Source organism: Bactrocera oleae, chromosome 4, assembly GCF_042242935.1.
Source record: "Bactrocera oleae isolate idBacOlea1 chromosome 4, idBacOlea1, whole genome shotgun sequence".
NCBI classification, from domain to species: Eukaryota; Metazoa; Arthropoda; class Insecta; order Diptera; family Tephritidae; genus Bactrocera; species Bactrocera oleae.
In genome coordinates, this window is record NC_091538.1 from 27,461,380 (window position 1) to 27,483,350 (window position 21,971).

A 21,971-nucleotide genomic window follows, 5' to 3' on the forward strand; every position below is an offset into this window, starting at 1 on the left:
AAGGATCAGATTGATCGGGTAAAAAATACATTTTAAATCAAATTCTACTACAAAATGTCATCCTTATATTAGGATATTTACTAATGTAATTAAAACTGTGTATTACTTAATAGTGTCGCCTCTAAGCCGTTAAGCCATGCCAAAAGTTCTTCTATTGTATTATCCAAGTCCTTAAGTGATTGTAAATGATGATTTAATTTGGTTTCTCGATTAATAGACCATTGAACCACTTCATCCCAACGGGCTTGGATTATTGCTAACCAATTCTTTATTATTGGGATAGAATCTGGGTAAGCTTTGTTTATAATTTCTTCTGCAAACTGGAATGTTTGTGTCTTCTGGATATCACGATTTTGCAAGTCTTTTATAAACTCATAATGCATCGCGATCATTTCTCGTGTTATTTTTTCATCATCTGGAGCATTCTTTGCATAGCGTAACTTTTGCTCGGCATGATCTAACCAATCAAACAATGAATGTATTTCTTTATTTAATTTTTCAGCATCTTTTAGTGCTTCTCGCAAGCAATCGTTGCGGTTATTTGCCGCTTCTTTTACTTCATTCCAAAGGAATTGAAGCTCATTAAGTTGTTGGTCTATTTGGACATTATCACTCGACTTCTCTAGTTCTTTTCCGGTTCTCAATACCCCTTGCATTTGAGCTGAACGTTTTTGTAAATCATGTTCGATATGCTTATGATGCTCTATTAAACCTTGTACTGTTTCTAAGTCACCATGTACTAAAATGTTTTCTTTCAATCGATTTTTGGCTTTTTTCAACCATTCAAGTAATTCACTAAGGGCATCGGAAAATTGACCGGACAAAAGTAGAGCTTCCTCCATTTTACGTTGCCGTTCAATGCTTTTTGACCATACAGTTGACCATTTCTCCTTAAGTTCTGACAGCATTTTAACAAGGGCTGTTTCATCTCCTTTCGGAGCTCTTTCTAGAAGACTTTTGCCTGAACGCATTGTAGTATCGTAAATTGCTTGTTTTGTTGTTAATTGTCGGTGAGTATCTTTCAACCTGCTAATAAGTTTTTTTATTTTGAAAGGCTCCTTTGATTTCGTTGCTTCTTCAATTATTTGATCCAGCATTTTATCAGTATCAGTAAGATACTGCATAATACTATTCCAAGAGTCATTGTATTCCCTTGCTTCTTTATAACCGTGGTCTAAGGCACGAGTCCGTTCAGCAGTTTTGCTTACGATACGCTCCCAACGATGCTGAACAGAGACAAGGAGATTTTTTATTAAAATAACGTCTTGCTTTTGGCTAAAATATTTCAAATGAGTTCCTTTCTTGTCAAGTAACAACATTGCTTCACGGTGAGTGCTAACATCTTTTTGTAAAATTTTATGCTCTTCCATTTGTTCTTGAATGGTTCGTAAAATGCGTGAAACAGCCGGTGAATTTGATAAGTGATTCTCAGCTTGGGCTAACCAATCAACAAATGCTTGAAGTGTGTCATGGAATTCAGTAGCTTCCTTTAATGCAATTTCTAATTTGATCTTTTTGTCTGAAGCCCGAGAAATTATTGCGTCCCATCGTTGTTTTAATGTACGTAGAGTATGTTGTAAATTACTTGAAGGTACTTTTATATGATTCTGTCGTTTGATGTATTCCTGACCCTGAACTTGAATTGTCTCAACTTTGGGACGATTTTCTTCTAATTCATTGTAAACTTCCATAAATCGTTCTAGTTGCTCAGTTGCAGTTTCAGGCAAACCTCCAACAGGTTTACTTGCGCTGATTACGGCATCCACATCACCAAGCCAACCAAGAATATCTTGAACTTCCGCAATATATTCTTGGGCTTCATGTAAAGATTCTTCAAGCTCATGTTGACGATCAGATGCCTTTTGAATTAACATTTTCCACTCGCAATTCAGTTTTCGTAATTTCTCTTGTGTGGTGGAAGCTTCTAATGTTCCCTTTTCAGTTTCAATAAGCTGCCTGCCGGCATCATTTAAGGTATCCACGGAGTTCTGATGAGCTTGAATGTCATTAGCAATTACTTTTAATTTGGCTAATTCAACCTCCAAAAGTTGTGGATCTCCTGGTATCTGAAATATTAATGAACTTAGATAATGAAGAGAATGTTATATATTAATAAGTTACCGGTTTCAATTGATCTAAGGTGACGTCCGTTTTATCAATCCATACTAGTAATTCGTTAAGTGCATGTTGAAATTGACCAAGATGTAAAAGAGCGTGTTCTAAATGTTTTTGTCTATCTACCATACTGCGCAATAAGGTTTCCCAACGTTGATTAGCAGTTGACAATGGTTTACGAATCGATGCAGCTTGTTCAATAGATGTACGATCTGTTAATTCGATGGCTTGCCTGTTTGTAATGTAAATTTCCATTAGCAGACGCAATTTTTTTTTAAGTATCATCAATATGGGCCCATAGGCTTAACTTAACTCCTAGAATAATTTCTATAATGTAATATATCTCATTTTGAGTTATATTTCATATAAAAGAATGTCTATGTCTTGAATGCAATATTCTATATTGACTTTTGTCTTGTGAGCATATTTTATACAATCAATTTAATTAATCGGTGAAATTACTGTTTTCCACATCTACGCAACAGGAGACGATTTTCATATAGAATTGTTACCATTACCATTAAATATTAGTTAATAATTACTAATTTAGAAAACGGAAAAATTACTTGAGTTATGATTAAATCTCTCAAAAATGTTTGCCGTACAGCATAATGATAATATTTTACATTATATAATACTTATAATTGATTTTTCCATATCTGAATTTTTGTAATCTATTTACACGTAATTCTGTTTTTACACGGTAGATTGGTTCCAGAAAAAACTTTGTAAAAAAAAGTCATTGATCATTCCCCTAAATTTGTGCTGTTTACAATACAATAGCTCTGACAGTAAATTTGCATGTGATGCGTGATATGAACATATTGCGCAAAAATAAATCTGACAATAAAATTTAAATCGTGTAAAAAATTAAACATTGTTTTATTTTCAAACCGTGCCAAATCAAAACCATGTAAAAAAATGACTGTGTAAAAAAAGAATTAAGTAGTGTATACGGAAAAGTTATCACTAATTACGCTAAATACGTTTAAATATATTTTGACTTACCTATTTAATGCTTCTACCTCCAACATATGGGGATCAACATCGTTCTTAAATTCCTTTAGTTGCTCAATTTGCTTCTTAACTGCATCAATGTCAGAGCCTACTGGTCCAAGCCTTTCAAAATTACGTTCTGCTTTATTCAAAAACTTTTCTAGATTTTGCAAAGTCTCGTGAAACTCCATTGCTTTTTCCATTGCATCAATTAAGTTTTCTTCACGTTTTGCATATAAAGCTGTTATATTATCCCATGCATTATCTAAGTCGTCAATATGTTTTTTAACTTCTGGTTTATCGGGTTCGCCACACATATTTATTAAATTACTACCGTTGCGACGTATTTGTTCGACTTCCGGCTTAGTTTTATCAATTTTAAAACGTACCTCTTGTAAAGCAACTTGTTGCTTTTGAATTTCCTGAGGCTGAGCAGCAGGAGGCTCTTGGGATGACAAAGTTTCTTCCAAATCTTTAAGTGTACCCATTACACCATTTAACTGTTTCCAGAAAGGCTCTGCCACGTTTAAAATGTCGTCGAGTGAACTGCCGCGATTTTTTGTGGCTTTTTGTACATCATTCCAGAGGTTGTTTAATTTTTCAAGTTTAGACTTAATATCCCGCACAGCTGGGTCTGCTTTATTACCGGCCTTTGCAATAACTTCGTCAGCTGCTCTTTTTACTGCTATAAAGGCATCTGAACGATTATCCAAATCATCTAGTAATGCCGCGTTATCTTCAATTTGTTCTCTTATTTTTTGTGGGAGCGCTGATAGGGGATCCATTTGATTAACTTGATCTACTGTATTAGCTAATGCTCGGAGCATGCCCTCTAATTTGTCTGAAAATTGGCTGGATTCTTGCAAAGCGTTTTCCAGCATTTGCTGTCGTTCACGTAACTCAAGACGAAGTGCTGCATAACGTGCATTATCAGAATCAAGAATATCATTTATTTTAGCATTGTCATCATCCGATACAAGTACACCTAACGCTTCCCCTGTCTTATTCAACTTATCAATTAGGGGTTTATGTTCAGTAATAGAAAGCAGAAGTCGTTCATTTTTATCCTGTTGTGTAGTTATTTGATCTGGCCGTAAAACTGGCATGCTGAACCTCGAAATTTGTTGTTCCATGTCCTCCAACCAACTGGATAAACCGGTATGCGATTCCGCAAAATGTTCAGATAAGGGTAGCGCTTGCTCTAATATCCCTAGACGTTCACTACATAACTGAGCAACGGAATCAACGATTTCTTTTAAATCCTCTAGTTTTTCTCGAAATGCAGATATATATTCGCTCTGTGGAGATTCTCTTAAAATTTTTTTGGATGATGCAACGATGTCGCGGAAACGTCCTTTTTGACTTGAAATATCATCATTAATTGACCTATGTTCTTGTAATTGAAAACGCACTAATGTTGGCTCAATTGCAGGTGGATCAGCTTCGCGAAGATTTATGTCCATATCTCGGAACCATTCCAATAATTCATCAATATCACCTGTTACTTCTTTAACACGTTGACTGCTAAGATGGAAACGTTCCGCTTTACGTTGAATTTGCTCCACTATTGCATCAAAACGTCTATTATCACGTGTAACAATATTTTCAATTGAAGATGAACCTTCGCCAGGGGAGATTTGACATAATTGAGGTCCAACTAAGTTAATATTGTCTATAACAGGTCGCATTTCAAGTAATTCCGTTTCAAGACGTAGCAAATCAGCATGTGAAAATTCACTTGCTGTAAACGTACTTTCAGCTATTTGCATCCAATCTAATAAACGTTTATGAGAATCATGAAATTGTTGCACTAATGGAAGGGCATTCTTAGTCTTTTTTAGGAGTTCACCACCCCGTGTTGCCAATTCTCCATATCGGCGCTGAATTGCATCTAGTTTATCTTTTAATTGTAACGCTTCGTCATTAGAAATGTGTTTCATCAACTCGAAACCTGAATCGACTGTAGACTCAATGTTGGGTGCCTGACTAGCAATATTTTCATTCAGTTCTACTAAATAATCCATTTGCTCCATTAATTTTTCCGGATAAACAGGAATAGGTTTAAAACGTAATAATTCCTGTTCCATTCTTTCCATCCAGGCAACCAGTTCTTGATATGTTATTACTAAATGTCTTAATCCTTGGCGAGACTCAGCTAACAATGAACCAATATTTTCACTTAGTTCAACTACGTTTGTAAACCGATCGGATATATTTTGAACTTTTTCTGCTAATTGAACAGCTTCATCTTCTCCAACCAATTGCATTAATTGTCCGGCAATGTCTGCTAAATCCGTAAAACTAATTTTCTTAGATAATATTTCATCATGCAATTCGTTATGTTCTTTGATACGAATTTGAATTTTTTCTTCATCAGTTGGAACAAGCTCCATGTTTTTAACGGATCGCTCTACCCTATCTAGCCACACCTCCAAAGGAATGACTTTATCATGAAAAGCTTTGGCAACATCCATTGCGGCCTCCAAATCCTTCTCTCGTTGTTCAGCACCATTTGTAAGAGTGTCGAATCGTTTCACAAGGTCATTTAATTGACTTTCAATCGAATTTCTTTCTGAAATTTCGCACGCGTTGGCTACTTCCATGCCCATTATGGAAAGAGAGGACATCGAGTTTTGCCTGTCCATTAACATTTTTTTCAAAAACTTCTGTTCTTGCAACTGGGCTTTCACAACTTTATAATCCGAACTGGGTGGTTTTTGATTTGTAACCATTTCTTCGGTGTCAGAAAGCCATTTAGAAAGGCCTGATAAGGCTTCTTGAAATCTTCCAGATTGTAACAGAGCCACATCCAACCGTCTTTCCCGTTCATTCATTAACTCTTTGAGATTATTCCAATTATCATTTAAAGATTCTAAATCTCTTTCTATAATGGCTGTTGAAACGCCATTACCTGCAGACCTAACAAGACCATTACCATCATTATTTACTTTGACAATTTTCTGTGAAAGAGTTTCTACTTTGAAATTTCTAAAATTACGAAAATCTTCCTGTTGCTGACGAATTTGATCAAGTTCTGAACTAACCGGTTTAAAGTCATTGAATTCCAACTTTACGCTTCTCAAGGTATCAATAACTTCTTCTTTTTCATCATTAAAATGTATTAGCGAATTTAATGTGCTCTGTAAATCACGTTCCTGTTTACGACCATGGTTATCTAAACGATTTAGTGTATTACGTATTGAGGAAATTTGGGCAGGAATTTGATTTTCAGTAGAAATTCCAGAATCTATGAGAGCGGTAGAATCACGTTCTATATCGTTTGCGAGATTAGACATAGCTTCTAGTTTAGAGTGTATATTGAAGACTTCTTCCAGCTGGGATTTTACAAGTTTAACTTCGCGGCCAGGTGGTGTCAAGTTTTCGATCTCTTGTTCTAAATTGCTTAAATCAGACAAAAAATGTCTAATTTGGTCATTTAACTTTGATATGGTGGAGGCTGCAGATTGTAATTCATCAAATCTATCACTAAGACGAACTTTTAAATCGGAAACGCGGTCAAACATACTATCGACATCATTACATAAATGATAACCATCACCTCCAGTTGTTTGGCATTCTAGAGATATTGCATTTGCCATAGACTTTAACTCATTTAGAGGTTTTTCTAATTTTATTAATTCATCACGTATAGCTTTTACACGTTCCAGAAGTTTTGGGTCTTTGGCAGCACCTCCTAATGCATCATGGGCAGCTAGACGATCTTCGCACCGACTCACTGCATTATCCAGATTTTTTAAATTATCATTGAAATCAGATAACCGCCTAGAACAATTTTCGATATCTTCCGTTTTATTAATTAAGTCATTATTAAGTTTTTCCCATCGGTCCCTTATATCTTGTAACTCGCACTTTATTGGATCTTTGTCAGTGTCGCAATAACCTATGAAGCTTTCTCCTGAACCCCTAGTTGTCTCGTATTCATTGGAATGTTTCCAAACTTCACTTCGAAGCATCTGAATATCACGTAAGCGATTTTCAATATTGGATTTATATAGTTTTCCAGGCGATAAAGTAGTCAATCTATCTTCTGCCATTCGTAACCATGATAAAAATGCCTCCGAAATTTGTACATATTTTTTACAATGTTCCATACATGTTTGAAGGCGAGCATGTCTTTCGGAGACTTCTCTTCGAAGTTTATCCCATAGTTGTTGTATCCGCTCCAAATCCCGTTTTATAGTTCGATGTTGTTGGCGATCATTCAATTCCTTTCCTTTGTTTGTTAGCATTATAATTTCGTGTTCTCGTGCCATTACTTCACGATATGTAGGTTCATGAGCGTCAATTTGATGCTGCAAAGTTGGTTTATGCGCCGATAAAAGGAATTTCTCAGACAAATCAGACAATTCCCCAGATAACCAGCCTAACATTTTGGTACAATTTTCAGAAAGATGACGGCAGTCTCTTAATGATGCTTCAGTTTCTGCTTTTTTAGTGTCCAACTTTCTTTGTAAAGTCTGATATTGTTTTTCTAAAGCAGCAACCTTGGAATTTACATCAGCACGAGATGCCGAGTCCCCAAGAATATTACAAAGTAATACAGCTGATCGTTCAGCGTCTGCAAGCAATGATCTTTGTCCCTCCAATTGTCTGTCCAAATTTTCTATTTTACGTAAGTTTTCTTGACTGTCACCATCTTCAGGCAATACATCTAAATTATCACTGATGCTTTGTAGTGCCTCACGTAATCTTTTTATAGCTGCATCAAACTCTTTGCTACTGTCTGCAGCTCCTCCCAGGTTGTTGGCTCGTTCGTCTAAACGTGCAACTAGATCATCCCATTTGTTTATTATGTCTTTTAATTTTTTCTTTATATTTTGTATATCAGACGGATTTGTTATACGATTTAGTACGTCATGGCCAATTTCTTGAAAGTGGTTCAATTGGGGTTGTTGTATTCGAAATTCTTCTCGCAGGACTTGTACTTGCTGAACTTGACTCTGGACCATTCTTGAATCCGTAGAAATAGGACCAAGAACAGTAAGAATCCTTTCTTTGCTTTGCAGCCAATTCGATAAATTGCTATGTATATCTAAAAAGTCACGAAGTTTTTCAGAAAGCTCTATTCGCCGCTTGCAGGTTTCACTTAAACTCTTCCATTTTTCAATTATATTCTCACTTTCTAACCTTAATTCATCTGCACCCATAACATCAGGTTTTCGTCGTAGGATATCTTTGATCTGCACCTTAGTAGTATCTAATAAGCTTTGTTTTTCATACATATCTTCGAGAACCTTTCTGGCTTGTTGAATACATTGCTCTGTTTCATCTTTATTTGATGCAGATTCTTTCGGAACTTGACGCTGAATGCGATCTAAAAACGATGACAAAGTTTTTAAATTTTCGTACTGTTTTCGGACTTCTTCAGTCAAAGTATCAATTTCATTTTGTCGATCAGTTAAACGGACGCCAATCAAACTGTAACGATTATTAATTTCTTTCAATTGCTGTTGAACTGCGGATAATTCCGAAATTTGAAAACCATCTTGAGAGGATCTACGACTTCCAAATCCACTAGAGTTGGTAGAAAGGGGGGAAAGAATTCCCATTTTAATAGGACTTGGACTTCTAGCGCCTCCAGGTGTAGTACGCATGGGGCTTACTCTTTTAATTGAACTATAAGACATTCTTTTACGATTGGGACTTTCTGGATTGAAAAGTGCATCATATTGAGCACCAATATCATTAATCTTTTCTATAATTTCGCTATAGTCTCTATATTTGTAAACCAATGGTTTAAGTTCTTCATGCTGTTCGCGTATTTTTTTCAAATCTAAAGCGATAGAACTCATTTTACTTATCACGACTTCCATTTCAGACAACCATGAAATTACTTTCTCTTTCATTTCCTCATATTGAACTTTTTGTTCGACCTTTAACTTGGAAAATTTGACTTTTTCATCCAATGTTACTTGAATGCTACGCCATTGATTTTCAAGTGATTTCAATCGATCACGTAATTGATTAGTATCAGTAACATCACGTTGTCCAATTAAATTTTTGCAGTTATCAACACATTTTTCGTATACTGATGCTTTATTCTCTTTTGTGCGTATTAAATCGTTCATGAGAGATGATAATTTGTCTATTGACAAATTATTTGCATCCCTATTATCCATCATTTCTTGTAAATTTTGCAAATCGTTTTCCGTAAGTTCCATTTCATCCAAACATTTTACTAAATTATTATATACATCTTCCAAAAAATCTCCTCTCTTTTGCAATTTTTCAGTGAGTTTCTCAATCTTTTCAGAAACTACTTTCAAATTAGTTTCAACAATTTTGGCAATTCGTGGATTAGATGCAGAATTCATTAGAGGTTTTGCTGACGCTTGTACACTATCAATAGATGCCTGATGCGAAGTAACATCTGCAAAGAGTGCTTTATGTTCACGCATTTGCTCTTGTAAACGATCCTTTATAAGAGATGCGGGGCAATATTGCATTTTAAACTTATCTTCAGCCTTATTTACCCAAATAATCAAGTTTTCAAGCGCATCTTGAACGCCTTGAGATTGTACTAATGTTTTGTCAAGAATCTTACAATGTTCACCGACTGTGTCAAGCATTTTTTGGTATTTGCCTTTTAATTCCAAAGCAGGTTTTTCTAATTTTTTCGATTCGTTTGGACTCAGTTGACTACCCAATATTTTTACTAAATCATCTAAAGTTTGGTCAATATTATCAATTAAACGTCCATTAGATAATAATTCATTATGAACCGATTTTGCTTTATTCATTTGATCGGAAGCGGATTTTGTATCGGCAGAAAGAGGTTCTGATAAAACGCGCGAAACTTGTGGTTGCATAGTCCGAATCCAGTCGTCTGCCTTGTTCAAAGCATTTTGAAATTCTCGTTGACAACTATTAAGTCCAGATATTCGATCCTGAAGGGCATTCGCACGATGTAACAAATCTTTGTATTGTGTCGATATCAATGAAACTTCTTGGCGGATAGGACTTTCTGCATTTGATATCGGTTCGATATGCGGTAGGCGTTCGGGTAATGAAGTACGGAAATCATTGAGAATTGATAGGAATTCTTTGCTGCCATCGACGAAACGCTGTGCCGACATTGTTATAAAGCGAAGGTCAGCTTGGTGCCCTATAACATCACTTACAAATTCACGTATGGAATTACTATGTGCAGATAAATTATTTAAGTCAGCTAACGATTGTTCTTTATCTTCAAGACGATGTCGGGCTTCTTGTAACCAATTGAAGAAAATACTTAACTCGCCACATATTTTATTTAGCTCATCCTGAATAGATTCAAGACGCCGTAATAAACGCGAGACACGATCACAGATACGTTCAACTCGTGAACGCAATTCTCTACCAGCATTTTCCAAAGTTGCTACTTCAGGTGTCGAAAGAACATCAGCTCCTGTTAAAACAATTTGACGTATTTGTTCTAAACATGCCGAAACGGGTCGTTGTTGTCCATCAATTTCCTCTTTAATTTGCTTTAAATAACAAAAAAAATTCTGTAATTAATAATATGTAAATATGTATATGCACTTACTCTCAAAATATTTGTTTGGTTACGGATATCATCAATTTTTTCTTTTGGGCCGCCAACATTTGCAATTCTGTGCTCAATTGTGCTGACCCACTTAAGCAATTCGTTCACACTTTCTTCACATATGTTGAATTTTTCAAAAACGGCTTGCTATAAAAGGGTCCGAAAATAAGAATTATCCAATGTAAAAATAGTGTTAATTATTTCGAAATAATTGTTCAGAAGCAAAATTATTAAATTAAAAGTAAAGCGGTCTAATCCAGCTTTATCATTAGGTAGTAACAATTTTATCAAAGATTGACATTTTGGTCAATATTAATGATAAAACGCTCTTCAAAAAAGCTAACCCAATACCCGTATGTATGTAATATATAGGTACATACATTAAAGTATTCTATTTATGAAAAGAAAGCACACCTTTAAGTTAACATACTTGTTTAAATAAATATAGTTAATAACAAAGCCATGCAAAATATTAAAGCAAATAAATACAACAAATAAGCAACAAATAATACATAAAATATATAAATTATATTTTGATTATGTATGAATAATTTTACAATTAAAATCTAAATCTGAAACGATGAAGCTGAAAATACAAAAATTGAAACATAAAATTGCATAAATACATAATAAAAAGGACAAGAGAAATTCACAACTTACCAAACCAATAAAACGTAAAATATATTAAGTATATTAAAACCAAACTCGTTAATGTGGTATTTCAGCATAGCATATTAACAAATTTCCACGTTTGCGAATTTGGTCAATATATCTCATTTATATTAGCATGCTTATAAGTACATAAAATGCAATAAAGTTAATCAAAATCTTTATTGAACTCGTTTCTTAAGAAAAAAAGTACAATTATTCGTCATTGCATATTGACCAAAAATAAAGTCTTTATTAAACTTTGTAAACTTCTACTTAATCGAATGGAAATTTAAAAAAATCCTATTCTATCATGATAGAGATCCTAAGCTTGAAATTAATCGAAGAAGTGAAATCCGTTATGATATTTCAAACACTGAAGATAAATATAGTTGAATAACAGATCTTTATTTATATTTAACTTAATTGCACAATTAGTTATGTTTAACGAAAATAAATATATAAGACGTATAAATTTGTAACTTTAAAAATTTGGAAACACGAAACTTGTAAAACTATTTGGCGAATGATACGAAAATATGCAAGTACCATACGCTAAAATAACAAGATTATTTTTTAATACACTCATCACTAAATTCTTTGTTAATTTTGAATGAATCAACAATTTTCAAACTATATATTAATAGATTTCCCCTTCACGTAGTCTCATACTTTTCCCCTTTTTTGTTTAAGCAGAATGGTATATATAATCTCATATCTAAACAATATGTAGTATAGAAGGAAGATGTCGCTCGACATATTTACTTGGCTTCTAAATTAGATTACAAATGGACACTAAGGGCAGCCCAGATCATTATGTCAGATTGGAGCAAAGAAATCTTAGCATATATTTGTTATGCTTGGAGATTGAGGATTACGACGATTAAATTCGCGGTTACGATTTAAACATATTTGCCGATCACAATCAATTCATAGAATGCCTTTTAATACAATTTTATATTTTAGTTCATGCAATAAAACTACATATTTAATTGTGTTAACTTACTCGTTGTTCCGCAGGTAATATCAGGCCCATATGAACAGCTTTTATTAAATCAATATTCTTTGTAGGTTCACCGTGATTTACTAAATGACCTTTATTTCCATCGATGAGACCATTGTTAATAGCTGATGTCAATGAAACTATTTCATCGGTTAGGGATTCGCGCACAACTGTCGAAGAGGGATCTAACAGGCCGCATAAAATAGATTCTAATAGCGTAAGCCTATTACTTTGTTCTGAATTGGTACTCATTTGAAATGGGTCTATTAGACAGCCACTCTTAGCATTGTATAAGTTAAATTGTATTGCTTCTATTAAACCGAAAGATCTTTTGGGTGTAACAAGCAAACCAGACTCATATGCACTTTGTAAAGTACATAGCTTGGACGTCTGTGTGTTCAGGACATTGGCTTTATTTGCGTCTATTATACCTTTCCGAAAAGCTTCAGATAATCCAACTAATTTCCGTTTAGCTTCATCCTTAATTAATGCTGAAAAAGGATCAATTATACCGGCGGTGATAGCATCTTTCAATGAATAAATTTCGTTGTTTCCATCGGAATGAGATTCAGAGTCATTTATTAAGTCATGCGAGCTCGTTTTAAAAGTTATTAATCCTGTTTCCAAATCCAGACTTTTACTTTCGACTGCCTGATCGAAAGTAATAGGCTCCCGTAAATATACAATAATTGAAGGATCGATTGCAAAGGATAACGATTTCGGATTGATTAAAGTTTGTTTGTTTATATCAATTAAATTATTTCGTTGAGCCTTAAAAAACGGAATTAGTTTGGAAGAGTTTAACTGTCGTACAAACGCAGTACTAGGATTAAGAACATTGGAACGTATAGCTTCAGCCAAAGACATTTGTTGAGGTTCGGTATTATAATTCTTCAGAGAAAATTCTTCGTGCTTTGTGGAGCTTTCACCAAAAAGTTTTGAAACTGGTACCAAAATATTTTTACTAAAGGCTGTTTCATAATTGAAAAACTCTCGAGTTTTAGAATCCATTACATGTCCTTTGCTAATATCTATAAACCCGTTGTCAATAGCTTCAATTAAATCATATTCATTCATTTCATTTTTATGTAGAGTAGTTTTTGGATTAATGAAACCATTATGAATAGCATCATTTAAGTTATAATATTTATTAGTGATGGGATCATGAAATGTGCCGCTCTCACAATTATATAATTTCATTCTAATTATTGTTTTAAGATCCAGTGGTCGTCGATTTGTAACAATTAAGCCATGCTCCCGCGCACTTTGTAAATCTATAAACTTCCCATTTAAATTGTAATAACCGTTTTCATTTATAATTTCTATTGAAAAAGCATTAGATAACTGCATGTACTCTTCGTTTTGACAATTTTTTATCCAACTATTAGTAACACTCACGATATTGTCTGAGCATGCTTCTCTTAAGCTTAGTTTATTTCCTGTGATGGGGTGTAAAATTTTATTTTCTACCTTATCAAAAAATCCCATAACCAGTATCTCATATAAACCAAAATTTGCGTTTTCGATATCCACAATGAGACCCATATTTAATGCAACATTTAAAGAAATACTTTTATTGCAATAAAGATCCTTGAAACCACAATTTAGTTTATTTATAACTCCCAACTTACAAGTCTCATTTAAATTATACATTTTTTCATTAACTTCATCGAAATAGCAAGGTAATTGAGCATCTATAACTGAGGTCTGAATTGCTTCTGATAATGTTATTTTTCTGCCTGTTTTGGAGTGAATTATCTTTCCCGAACTATCATCAAGTAAACCTTGATGCAAAGCCTTTTGAATACTTACTGGTGCTTGAGAGTCTTTCAATATTCCTATTTCAAAAGCATGTTTAATGTTTATTTTTTTATTGTTATATACCAACAGACCATGTTCCCAATCCATTATACCTGCCGCTTTGGCCTTAATTAAGTCAAGGTTTGTGTACAGTCCAGTGTCAAAATCTTTTAACTCTATACTGCTAATGTCAATCAAATGTGAATTAATTCCTTCAATTAACGACAATTTTTTCCCCGATTTGGGATCAGTAATACTACCATCGGAGGCGTTATAAATGCTTTTGCTTATAGCTTTACCTAAAGAAATTGGCGTTTTAACCTCAACTAAAATCCCTTGCTCAAATGCTTCTTTGAAATCAGTATCTGAAGCTTGTTCATCTTTAACTGTACCTTTCTTGGAGTCGACTATGCCAGCATCTACCGCTTCCATAAAAGGAAAAATTATATCATCTAATTTGACAATAGTTGTGTAAGGATCAATAATTCCCCTGCGAATAGCAGCTTCAGTCGAGAGTTTTTCTCTGGTAATTGAGTTACTAAATTTGCCTGATTTTGGATCATATAGACCATGATATACTGCATCAGGCAAACTTCTCTTGCGTTTTGACGGAATTAGTATTCTATTGTTTAAAGCTTCGCTCAATGACATTTTTACCGACGTATATGGATCGATAATATAACCCCTTACGGGATCTAATAGTCCGTTACTTATCGCCTCTGTTATACTTATAACAACATCAGTTCTTGGATCCAATATAATTAACTCATCTGGATTTATATATTTTAGTGCTATTGCTTCTTTTAAATTAAAAGACTTATCATCGATTTGTAGAGTGGATGTTATGGGGTCAAACATATTCCGGATAAGGCAGTCCACCAAAGATAATGGTTTCTTTGTGCTAATAAAGTATCCTTTTATAAAGGCTTCATCAAGCGTTACATCCGGATATCTTAATACACCTTTAACCGTATCTAGGAGACCAGTTTTAGCAGCTATTTTGCCGGATACAATAGTATCCTCTTCATCATTTTTTATTAAAGAAGTTTCTAATTCAACGAAGCCTATCTCGATAGCTTGCTGTAAAAGCACTTCGTTTCCAGTTATTGGATTAAATACTTTTCCAGTTTTGGGTGAGTAATATTCACGTTGAAGTAATTCTGTTAAGCTCCAAGTGACTTTATCGGTTTTTACCAAATTATTTTCCATTCCCACGTCAAAGGGCATAAAAATATTTGATTTCCTATCTATTACTTGTCCTCTCTCAGGTACAACTAACTCGTCTTCAATAGCAGAATACAAACTTAGCTCTTTATTTTCTAAAGAGTCTACTATAAGAGATATTTTTGGATCCACTAAACCGATCTCTATGGAACGCTGAATATCGACTTGGTTCTGTGATTTTGAATCATACAGTTTTCCCGTTTCATGATTATAAAGACCCTTACGTATAGCTGCTTCTAGAGAGATCGGCTTGCGTGCACCAGCCACAAGAAAGCCTAACTTAAAGGCTCTCTCTAATGGTATTTCGTGTAATGTCTGAATATCTACCATTGTTCCCGTTTGCATATTTACTACTCCCAACTCAATTGCCATACGCAGTGGAATAATTTCTCCACTTACGGGATCTCGTACCGACAGCGAATGAATATCAATTATTCCATTATTAATGGCATCAGTGATAGAACAAAGTTTACCATCGCCAATCAATATTTTACCACTTTCTGGATCAACGACATTTTCAATATTAGATGGATTTGATTTCTTTCCTTGATCGGTATAAATAATCCATTTACGGTTAATACATTCGAAAAATGGAATCTTTCTACCAGTTTTTGGGTCTACCATATGGCCACTATGACGATTTAACAGGGGACGATCTAATGCATCTAACAAAGTCTCATATTCCCCAGTAGTAAAATTTTTTACCAATAGAGATTCAGAATTAAATACTCCACAATACAATACTAAATCTTGAAATGAAATTTTTTGTCTTGTTGAAGGATCTATAAAATATTCATTTTCTAAATCGTATGCACTAATTTCACTCAGTTTTGCCGCCGTTAATATATATGGATAACTTAATAAGTATGAAGTAGTCTTTAAAACCACTAAACTCTGACTTAGAACTTCCACTTCATCTTGGAGAAATAGAGATTCATTTTTTAACAATGTTTCTATATTATCAGAGAGTTTTTCGCCTTTTATAATGATTCTGCAATCTTTTAGATTAATTTTGTCTTTTAAAATGGCATCTTCAATTGTATATGTAACAAAGTCACAAGATGTGTCGGTATCATCAATTTTATCGTAGTCGAGAGTTCTTTCAAAGATTTTCATATCATCGATATTAGCATGGTTTTCTTTAGCTAATTTTTCGTATTCTTCTATCACGAATTTTTCTTTGTCTTGCACAATTTCTCCTGTAATCTGTAATGAGTCTCTTTTTCGATTATTCTCTGGATTCGCTTCGTCAATAGCATTATCGTTTTCAGAACATTTTGAATCTGCATTATCCCATTTATATTCTTTTGTATTAACTTCATCTACTTTGAATTTTTCTGTTAAAATACCTAACTCCTTTGCTTTGCCTACAGTGCATATTTCACCAGTTTGAATATTCTTGACTTCATTATTAGAAACTAGAATATATCCCTGCATCAATTCAATAGTTTTTGTGGTCACAGTATGAAGAGACTTGATCGTTTCCATTGTTCTACTAGTGGACAATGGTTTTTGAGTCATAACGAAATCACATAGCGGCTTTAGTAACAAATAACCTTCTTCTAAGGCGAGGCGTATGGATATATTTTCGCCAGTTTTTATATATTTAAATGTTTGGTTTTCCACATCAATTAGACCTTCAGATAAAGCATTATCTATTAGAATAGCATCTACCCTTGGAGGGTAAGGAATACACATGATAATGTTGCTTTCTATAGCATCGTTGACAGTCATTTTCTGGTCTGTATAAGGATGTTTAAGTTCATTTTTATTTGAAGCTAAAAGTTTTCTCTCAACGGCAACAGGAAATGTCATGGCTATGGGTGGCAACGTTTCCGAAGAAATACATTCTTCATCATATCTAAAATCAAACAATTCTTCATTAATAGCTTCTGTTAGATTGAAAGTTTTATTATGTATTTTGAAAACCGAGTTCATCCCATCAACTATACCACTTTTTAATGCTTCTTGAAGTGTACACTTCTTAGGTTTCATAATCACTGAAAGGGGATCAAGTATATCGCAAATAATAGCTTCATCAATACTAAGTAGATAACCATTATCCGGATGTATTATTTTTTGGCAATCATTATCTATAAGACCTTGTGCTAGGAGTTTCGGTATTGATAAACTTTTCGCTAGTGGTACTAGTATATGATTACTTGCTTTTGGATCAATAATGTCTGCATCAACTGCTTGATTTATATTCAACTTCCGATTTCTCTGTATATCTAATATATTGCCCATTTCTCCATTAATAAGACCAATATCTAAAGCTTGTGTTATTGTTAAATCATTTTGTTTGGAGAAATTTTCAAGGATATCTTTGGTCTCTTTGTCAATAATTCCTTTTTGTAAAGCATCTATGGGCTTTAAGATAATTTTTCGCATTTTTTGCAATGACATCGAAATACTACTTTCTTTACTTAGCGGAACAATACCTCGTTCGTAGGCTACTTCAACAGGAATTATTTCGCCAGTTCGCGGATCAGTATTGAATCGAAATGTTTGTAAGGCATCTTCTACGGGGATAAGTGGTGTTCCAGAAACTTTTATTAATCCAATTTTCATAGCTTCAGCAATTGATATAGATTCTCCACATTTTGTCAAAATCATATTTTCTACATAATTAAAAATTTTACGACTGATTGCTTCTTTAACAGAAACCTCTTCATTTGCAGAAGTATCGAAAATGATTACTCTATTTTCATCGAATTTACTTTCCAATGCCGCCTCAAATATATTTTGCGATTGACTGGTTTCTGTAAAAATCACTAACATCGTTGAAGGATCAAAAATTATTCCTGGTGCAATTTGTAGTGGATCGGGGCATTCATCTTCGCGCCAGGTTACCTCCATTTGGTTGAAGGTAGGGGATGTATCTTCGACAATTGGAATATTTTGGGGTCTAATTATATTAGTATAAACGTTTGCTATTTGGACGTCTTTCAATTTTTTTTTTCTTTCAGAGGGATGCTCAATTTTAAAACGTTTGTAATTATCTTTATGAATATTTCTGTAGTCAGTTAGTTTTTCTTTTTTATACATTTTTGTTGGCAAAAGTTGGTCGCTTCCAGATACATTTGTAATATTTAAAGACGTCTTCTGTCTTGTTATCTCATAATCTAAATCTGGAATTAAAAGACCATAAGACAGCGCTTGCTGTACTGAATACACATTTCCAGTTTTACGGTCCTGATACAATTGACGGTTTTCATCAATTAAACCTTGACTAACAGCATCGGCAAAAGTTAAAAGATTTTCTTGTGTTTCCTGATTAGTAGTTTGTATTGAAACATACCTATTAACTGTTCGTGTTACAGTTTCGGTTGTCAGTGTTATATTTAATAAGCTACTTAGAAATAAAGCACCTTCAGGTGAAATAAATTTATTTTCAATAGCTAAATCAAGAGGCACATTTTTTCCAGTCTTTGGATCCAGTAAGTATCCAGTTTTAGGATCTATTAAATTATGATAATATAAATCAATGACAGTTAATTCATTTCCTCTCGCGTCATGCACACCGATGCATTTAGTAAACATTTCATAAACTTCTTGTCTTACCATATTTTTCTTTACCGCCACGTCTAAAGGTACATATTCATTTTTAGTAACTTCCAGCACGAAAATTGACCCTCTTTTACATAAAATATCACGAGATAAGGCCATATTAAAGCTAACAAAAGCATTGCTTCTTAAATCTTTAAAACCATCTATATTAAAAATGGACTTTTGTGACACCGAACTTATAAGACCACGCTCTACTGCCTCTGGTATAGTTATTACCTCTCCAGTCAAAAAATCCCTGTACTTATATTCTGTTGGTAGTATAATTCCATATTTTATTGCCTCCTGCAATGTAATTAACTCTCCCTTTACTTTACTAATGCATTTTAAATTATTGTAGTCTAAAACCCCAAACCTAATCGCTTCCATTAGATCCAATTTACTTCGACGCATTGGACTATATATTTTCTCGTTATTATCTAGCAAATTAAAATCAACCACATCTTTTAATGTATATGGCTTCACAATGAGCTTTCGATTCTTAGCCTCTGTAAATGTTAACTTTTCTTTTGTAGCTTCATTTAAAAAACGTCCCGTTTTAGAATTTAGAATACCGAGTTTAAGAGCTTCTTTCACCGAAATTTTTATATCATTCTTTACATCTACCACTTCAACGATATTGGAATCTATTACTTGATTTTCAACAGCGAGGTCAAGTTTAAATTTTTTTCCAGAATTACGATCTGATATCCAACCAGCCGCATCAACGAGTCCGTGAGAAATAGCATCACTTAAGCATAATGCACTTGATTTGATTATTACTGACTCATGTTTTATCATATATCCTTGATTATGTGCCTCAGACAAACTTATGGATTTTTCTGGTTCGATACCAACATTATTTATGTATGAAGTCCCGACAATTTTTTGGGCATTCGTTCTGATTTTTTCATTGTTATAAGTGTTCTGAATTTGCTTTTCGGAAGATCCAAGCTTGGACTCTGCTTCATTTATCTCACTCTGTATTATTTCCAATAACGATAGTTCTCGCCCTTTAGAATCACTAATTGGGCCAGGTTTTAGCAAATACTGAGACAATTTGGGGTCAATAAATCCTTGTTCTGCTGCTACCTCCAAAGGAATATTTTTGTCGTTTAAGACCATTTTACCTGAACGTACGTCCAAAATCCGTAAATTAATTGCTTGTCTGATTGTAACATAGTCACCAGTTCGTGGGTCGCGTATGCCGGCAATATCAAGAACATTGTCCTTAAATAACTCATTTTCACCCACCGTTACGCTGGTTGGTTCTCTTTTTAAGCCACTAGTCTCGGCGCTACTGAAAACCCGGTTATCAGTTTTTTTTGAAATGAATCTATAAAAAGTTATAATTATGATAAGTTAAAATTAAATTAAATATATCTATAATATATATATAAAATTATGAGTTTTTACCGATTTTGTTGTTATTTTTATACTCTCGCAACTTGTTGCTACAGAGTATAATAGTTTTTTTTCACCTAACGGTAAGTTGTATCACCTAAAACTAATCGAGTTAGATATAGGGTTATGTATATATAAATGATCAGGATGAAGAGACGAGTTGAAATCCGGGTGACTGTCTTTCCGTCCGTCCGTCCGTGCTTGAGTAAAAATTGAAATATCTTTATGAAACTTGGTAGACATGTTTCATGGTACCGTGAGACGGTTGGTATTGCAGATGGGCGTAATCGGACCACTGCCACGCCCACAAAACGCCATTATTCAAAAACAAATAAATTGCCATAACTAAGCTCCACAACAAGATACAAGACTCTTATTTGGTACACAGGATCACATTAGGGAGGGGCACCTGCAGTTAAAAAATTTTGCGTGGGCCCGCCCCCTAATAGGTTTAATGTGCATATCTCCTAAATCGCAAAAGCTATAATAACAAAATTTACTGGAAGCAATTTTTTTTAGCATCTTTATCGACGGTGTGAAAATGGGTGAAATCGAGTAACAACCCCGCCCACTCCCCATATAACGGTACTGTTAAAAACTACTAAAATAGCGATAAATCAAGCACTTAAATTTTATCTCTGGGATGGTATAAGATGATTTTATAGGAACCACGTTCAAAATTAGATAGTGGGGGTGGCACCGCCCACTTTTAGGTGAAACCCCATATTCGGTACATAATATTCTTCTCATATTTCTATGTTATAGTAAGAAAATGGGCGAAATCGGATTACAACCACGCTTATTTCCCATATAACATCATTTTAAATTCCATATGATTTTTTCACTTATAATACGTTTAAAGTATGCCACCTTGTGACCAAAAATTATCTAAATTTAACCAAAACTGTTAAAGCCCCTAGTTACTGAATATATGGACCCCAGTGCCTATAGTTGACCTTTTACCGAAAATATCGCTCAACATAGAATAAGGCGGCAAGATCCACAAAGAAATTTAAAACGAGTTTACCTTTGACTTTGCGAGAGTATAAAATGTTCGGTTACATCCGAACTTAGCCTGCCTTACTTGTTTATGTACATTTTATTTTTTTATTTAGTTTTCTATTACAAGTTATTTCAGGTTTATTTGATTTGATTTAAACTAATAAAAATAACAACGCAAAAAACTAAAAAACTTAATAAATAAACGCAGGTTTTCAATATATGTAGTCTGACAAGATCTAGTAAAACAATCATTGATATCATATTACTGGCGCAGATGCCAAACCGATATGCGTAATAATTTAAAATCAGCACTATTTAATTGAGTGAGATATCAAATAATTTTTAAAATTTGCTAGTTCTTGATAATAAAACCTATTGTAAACAAGTAGGAAGGGCTAAGTTCGGGTGTAACCGATCATTTTATACTCCTGCAACGTGCAAGGACCAAAGCAGGGAGCCTTCAGGTGATAGAAAAACTTTAAAAAATTTTGCAAAACAATTCACATTTCACTTCCGATCAGCTAAAACTATAATAAAACGTTTTTAAATAGGATATAAACTTAACTGACGAAGCTAAATTTTGAATTTAAAAATCGCAAATCATTATTTTAGGGATATAGGTTTAGACCAAAGTCTAAACCAATTTCATTCATATTCCCATACAATTTCTAAGTAAACTTGTTTATT

General features: G+C 33.9%; 1 protein-coding gene across 33 annotated transcripts in view; it reads right to left on the bottom strand.

Moving 5' to 3' along the window:
- The window catches only part of shot (dystonin-like protein short stop), a 155,025-nt gene that overhangs the window by 26,029 nt on the left and 107,025 nt on the right, over positions 1-21,971 (bottom strand). For 25 of the 33 annotated variants that reach the window (XM_036362135.2, XM_036362115.2, XM_036362114.2 and 22 more), the window contains 5 exons: positions 12,312-20,214; positions 10,658-10,804; positions 3,124-10,598; positions 2,122-2,347; positions 107-2,066 (listed from right to left, as the gene is read on the bottom strand). In XM_036362135.2, the coding sequence (XP_036218028.2) occupies positions 107-2,066; positions 2,122-2,347; positions 3,124-10,598; positions 10,658-10,804; positions 12,312-20,214 (17,711 nt within the window). The remainder of the gene's footprint in view (positions 1-106; positions 2,067-2,121; positions 2,348-3,123; positions 10,599-10,657; positions 10,805-12,311; positions 20,215-21,971) is intronic. The other 8 variants (XM_036362126.2, XM_036362125.2, XM_036362124.2 and 5 more) reach the window with 1 other exon arrangement.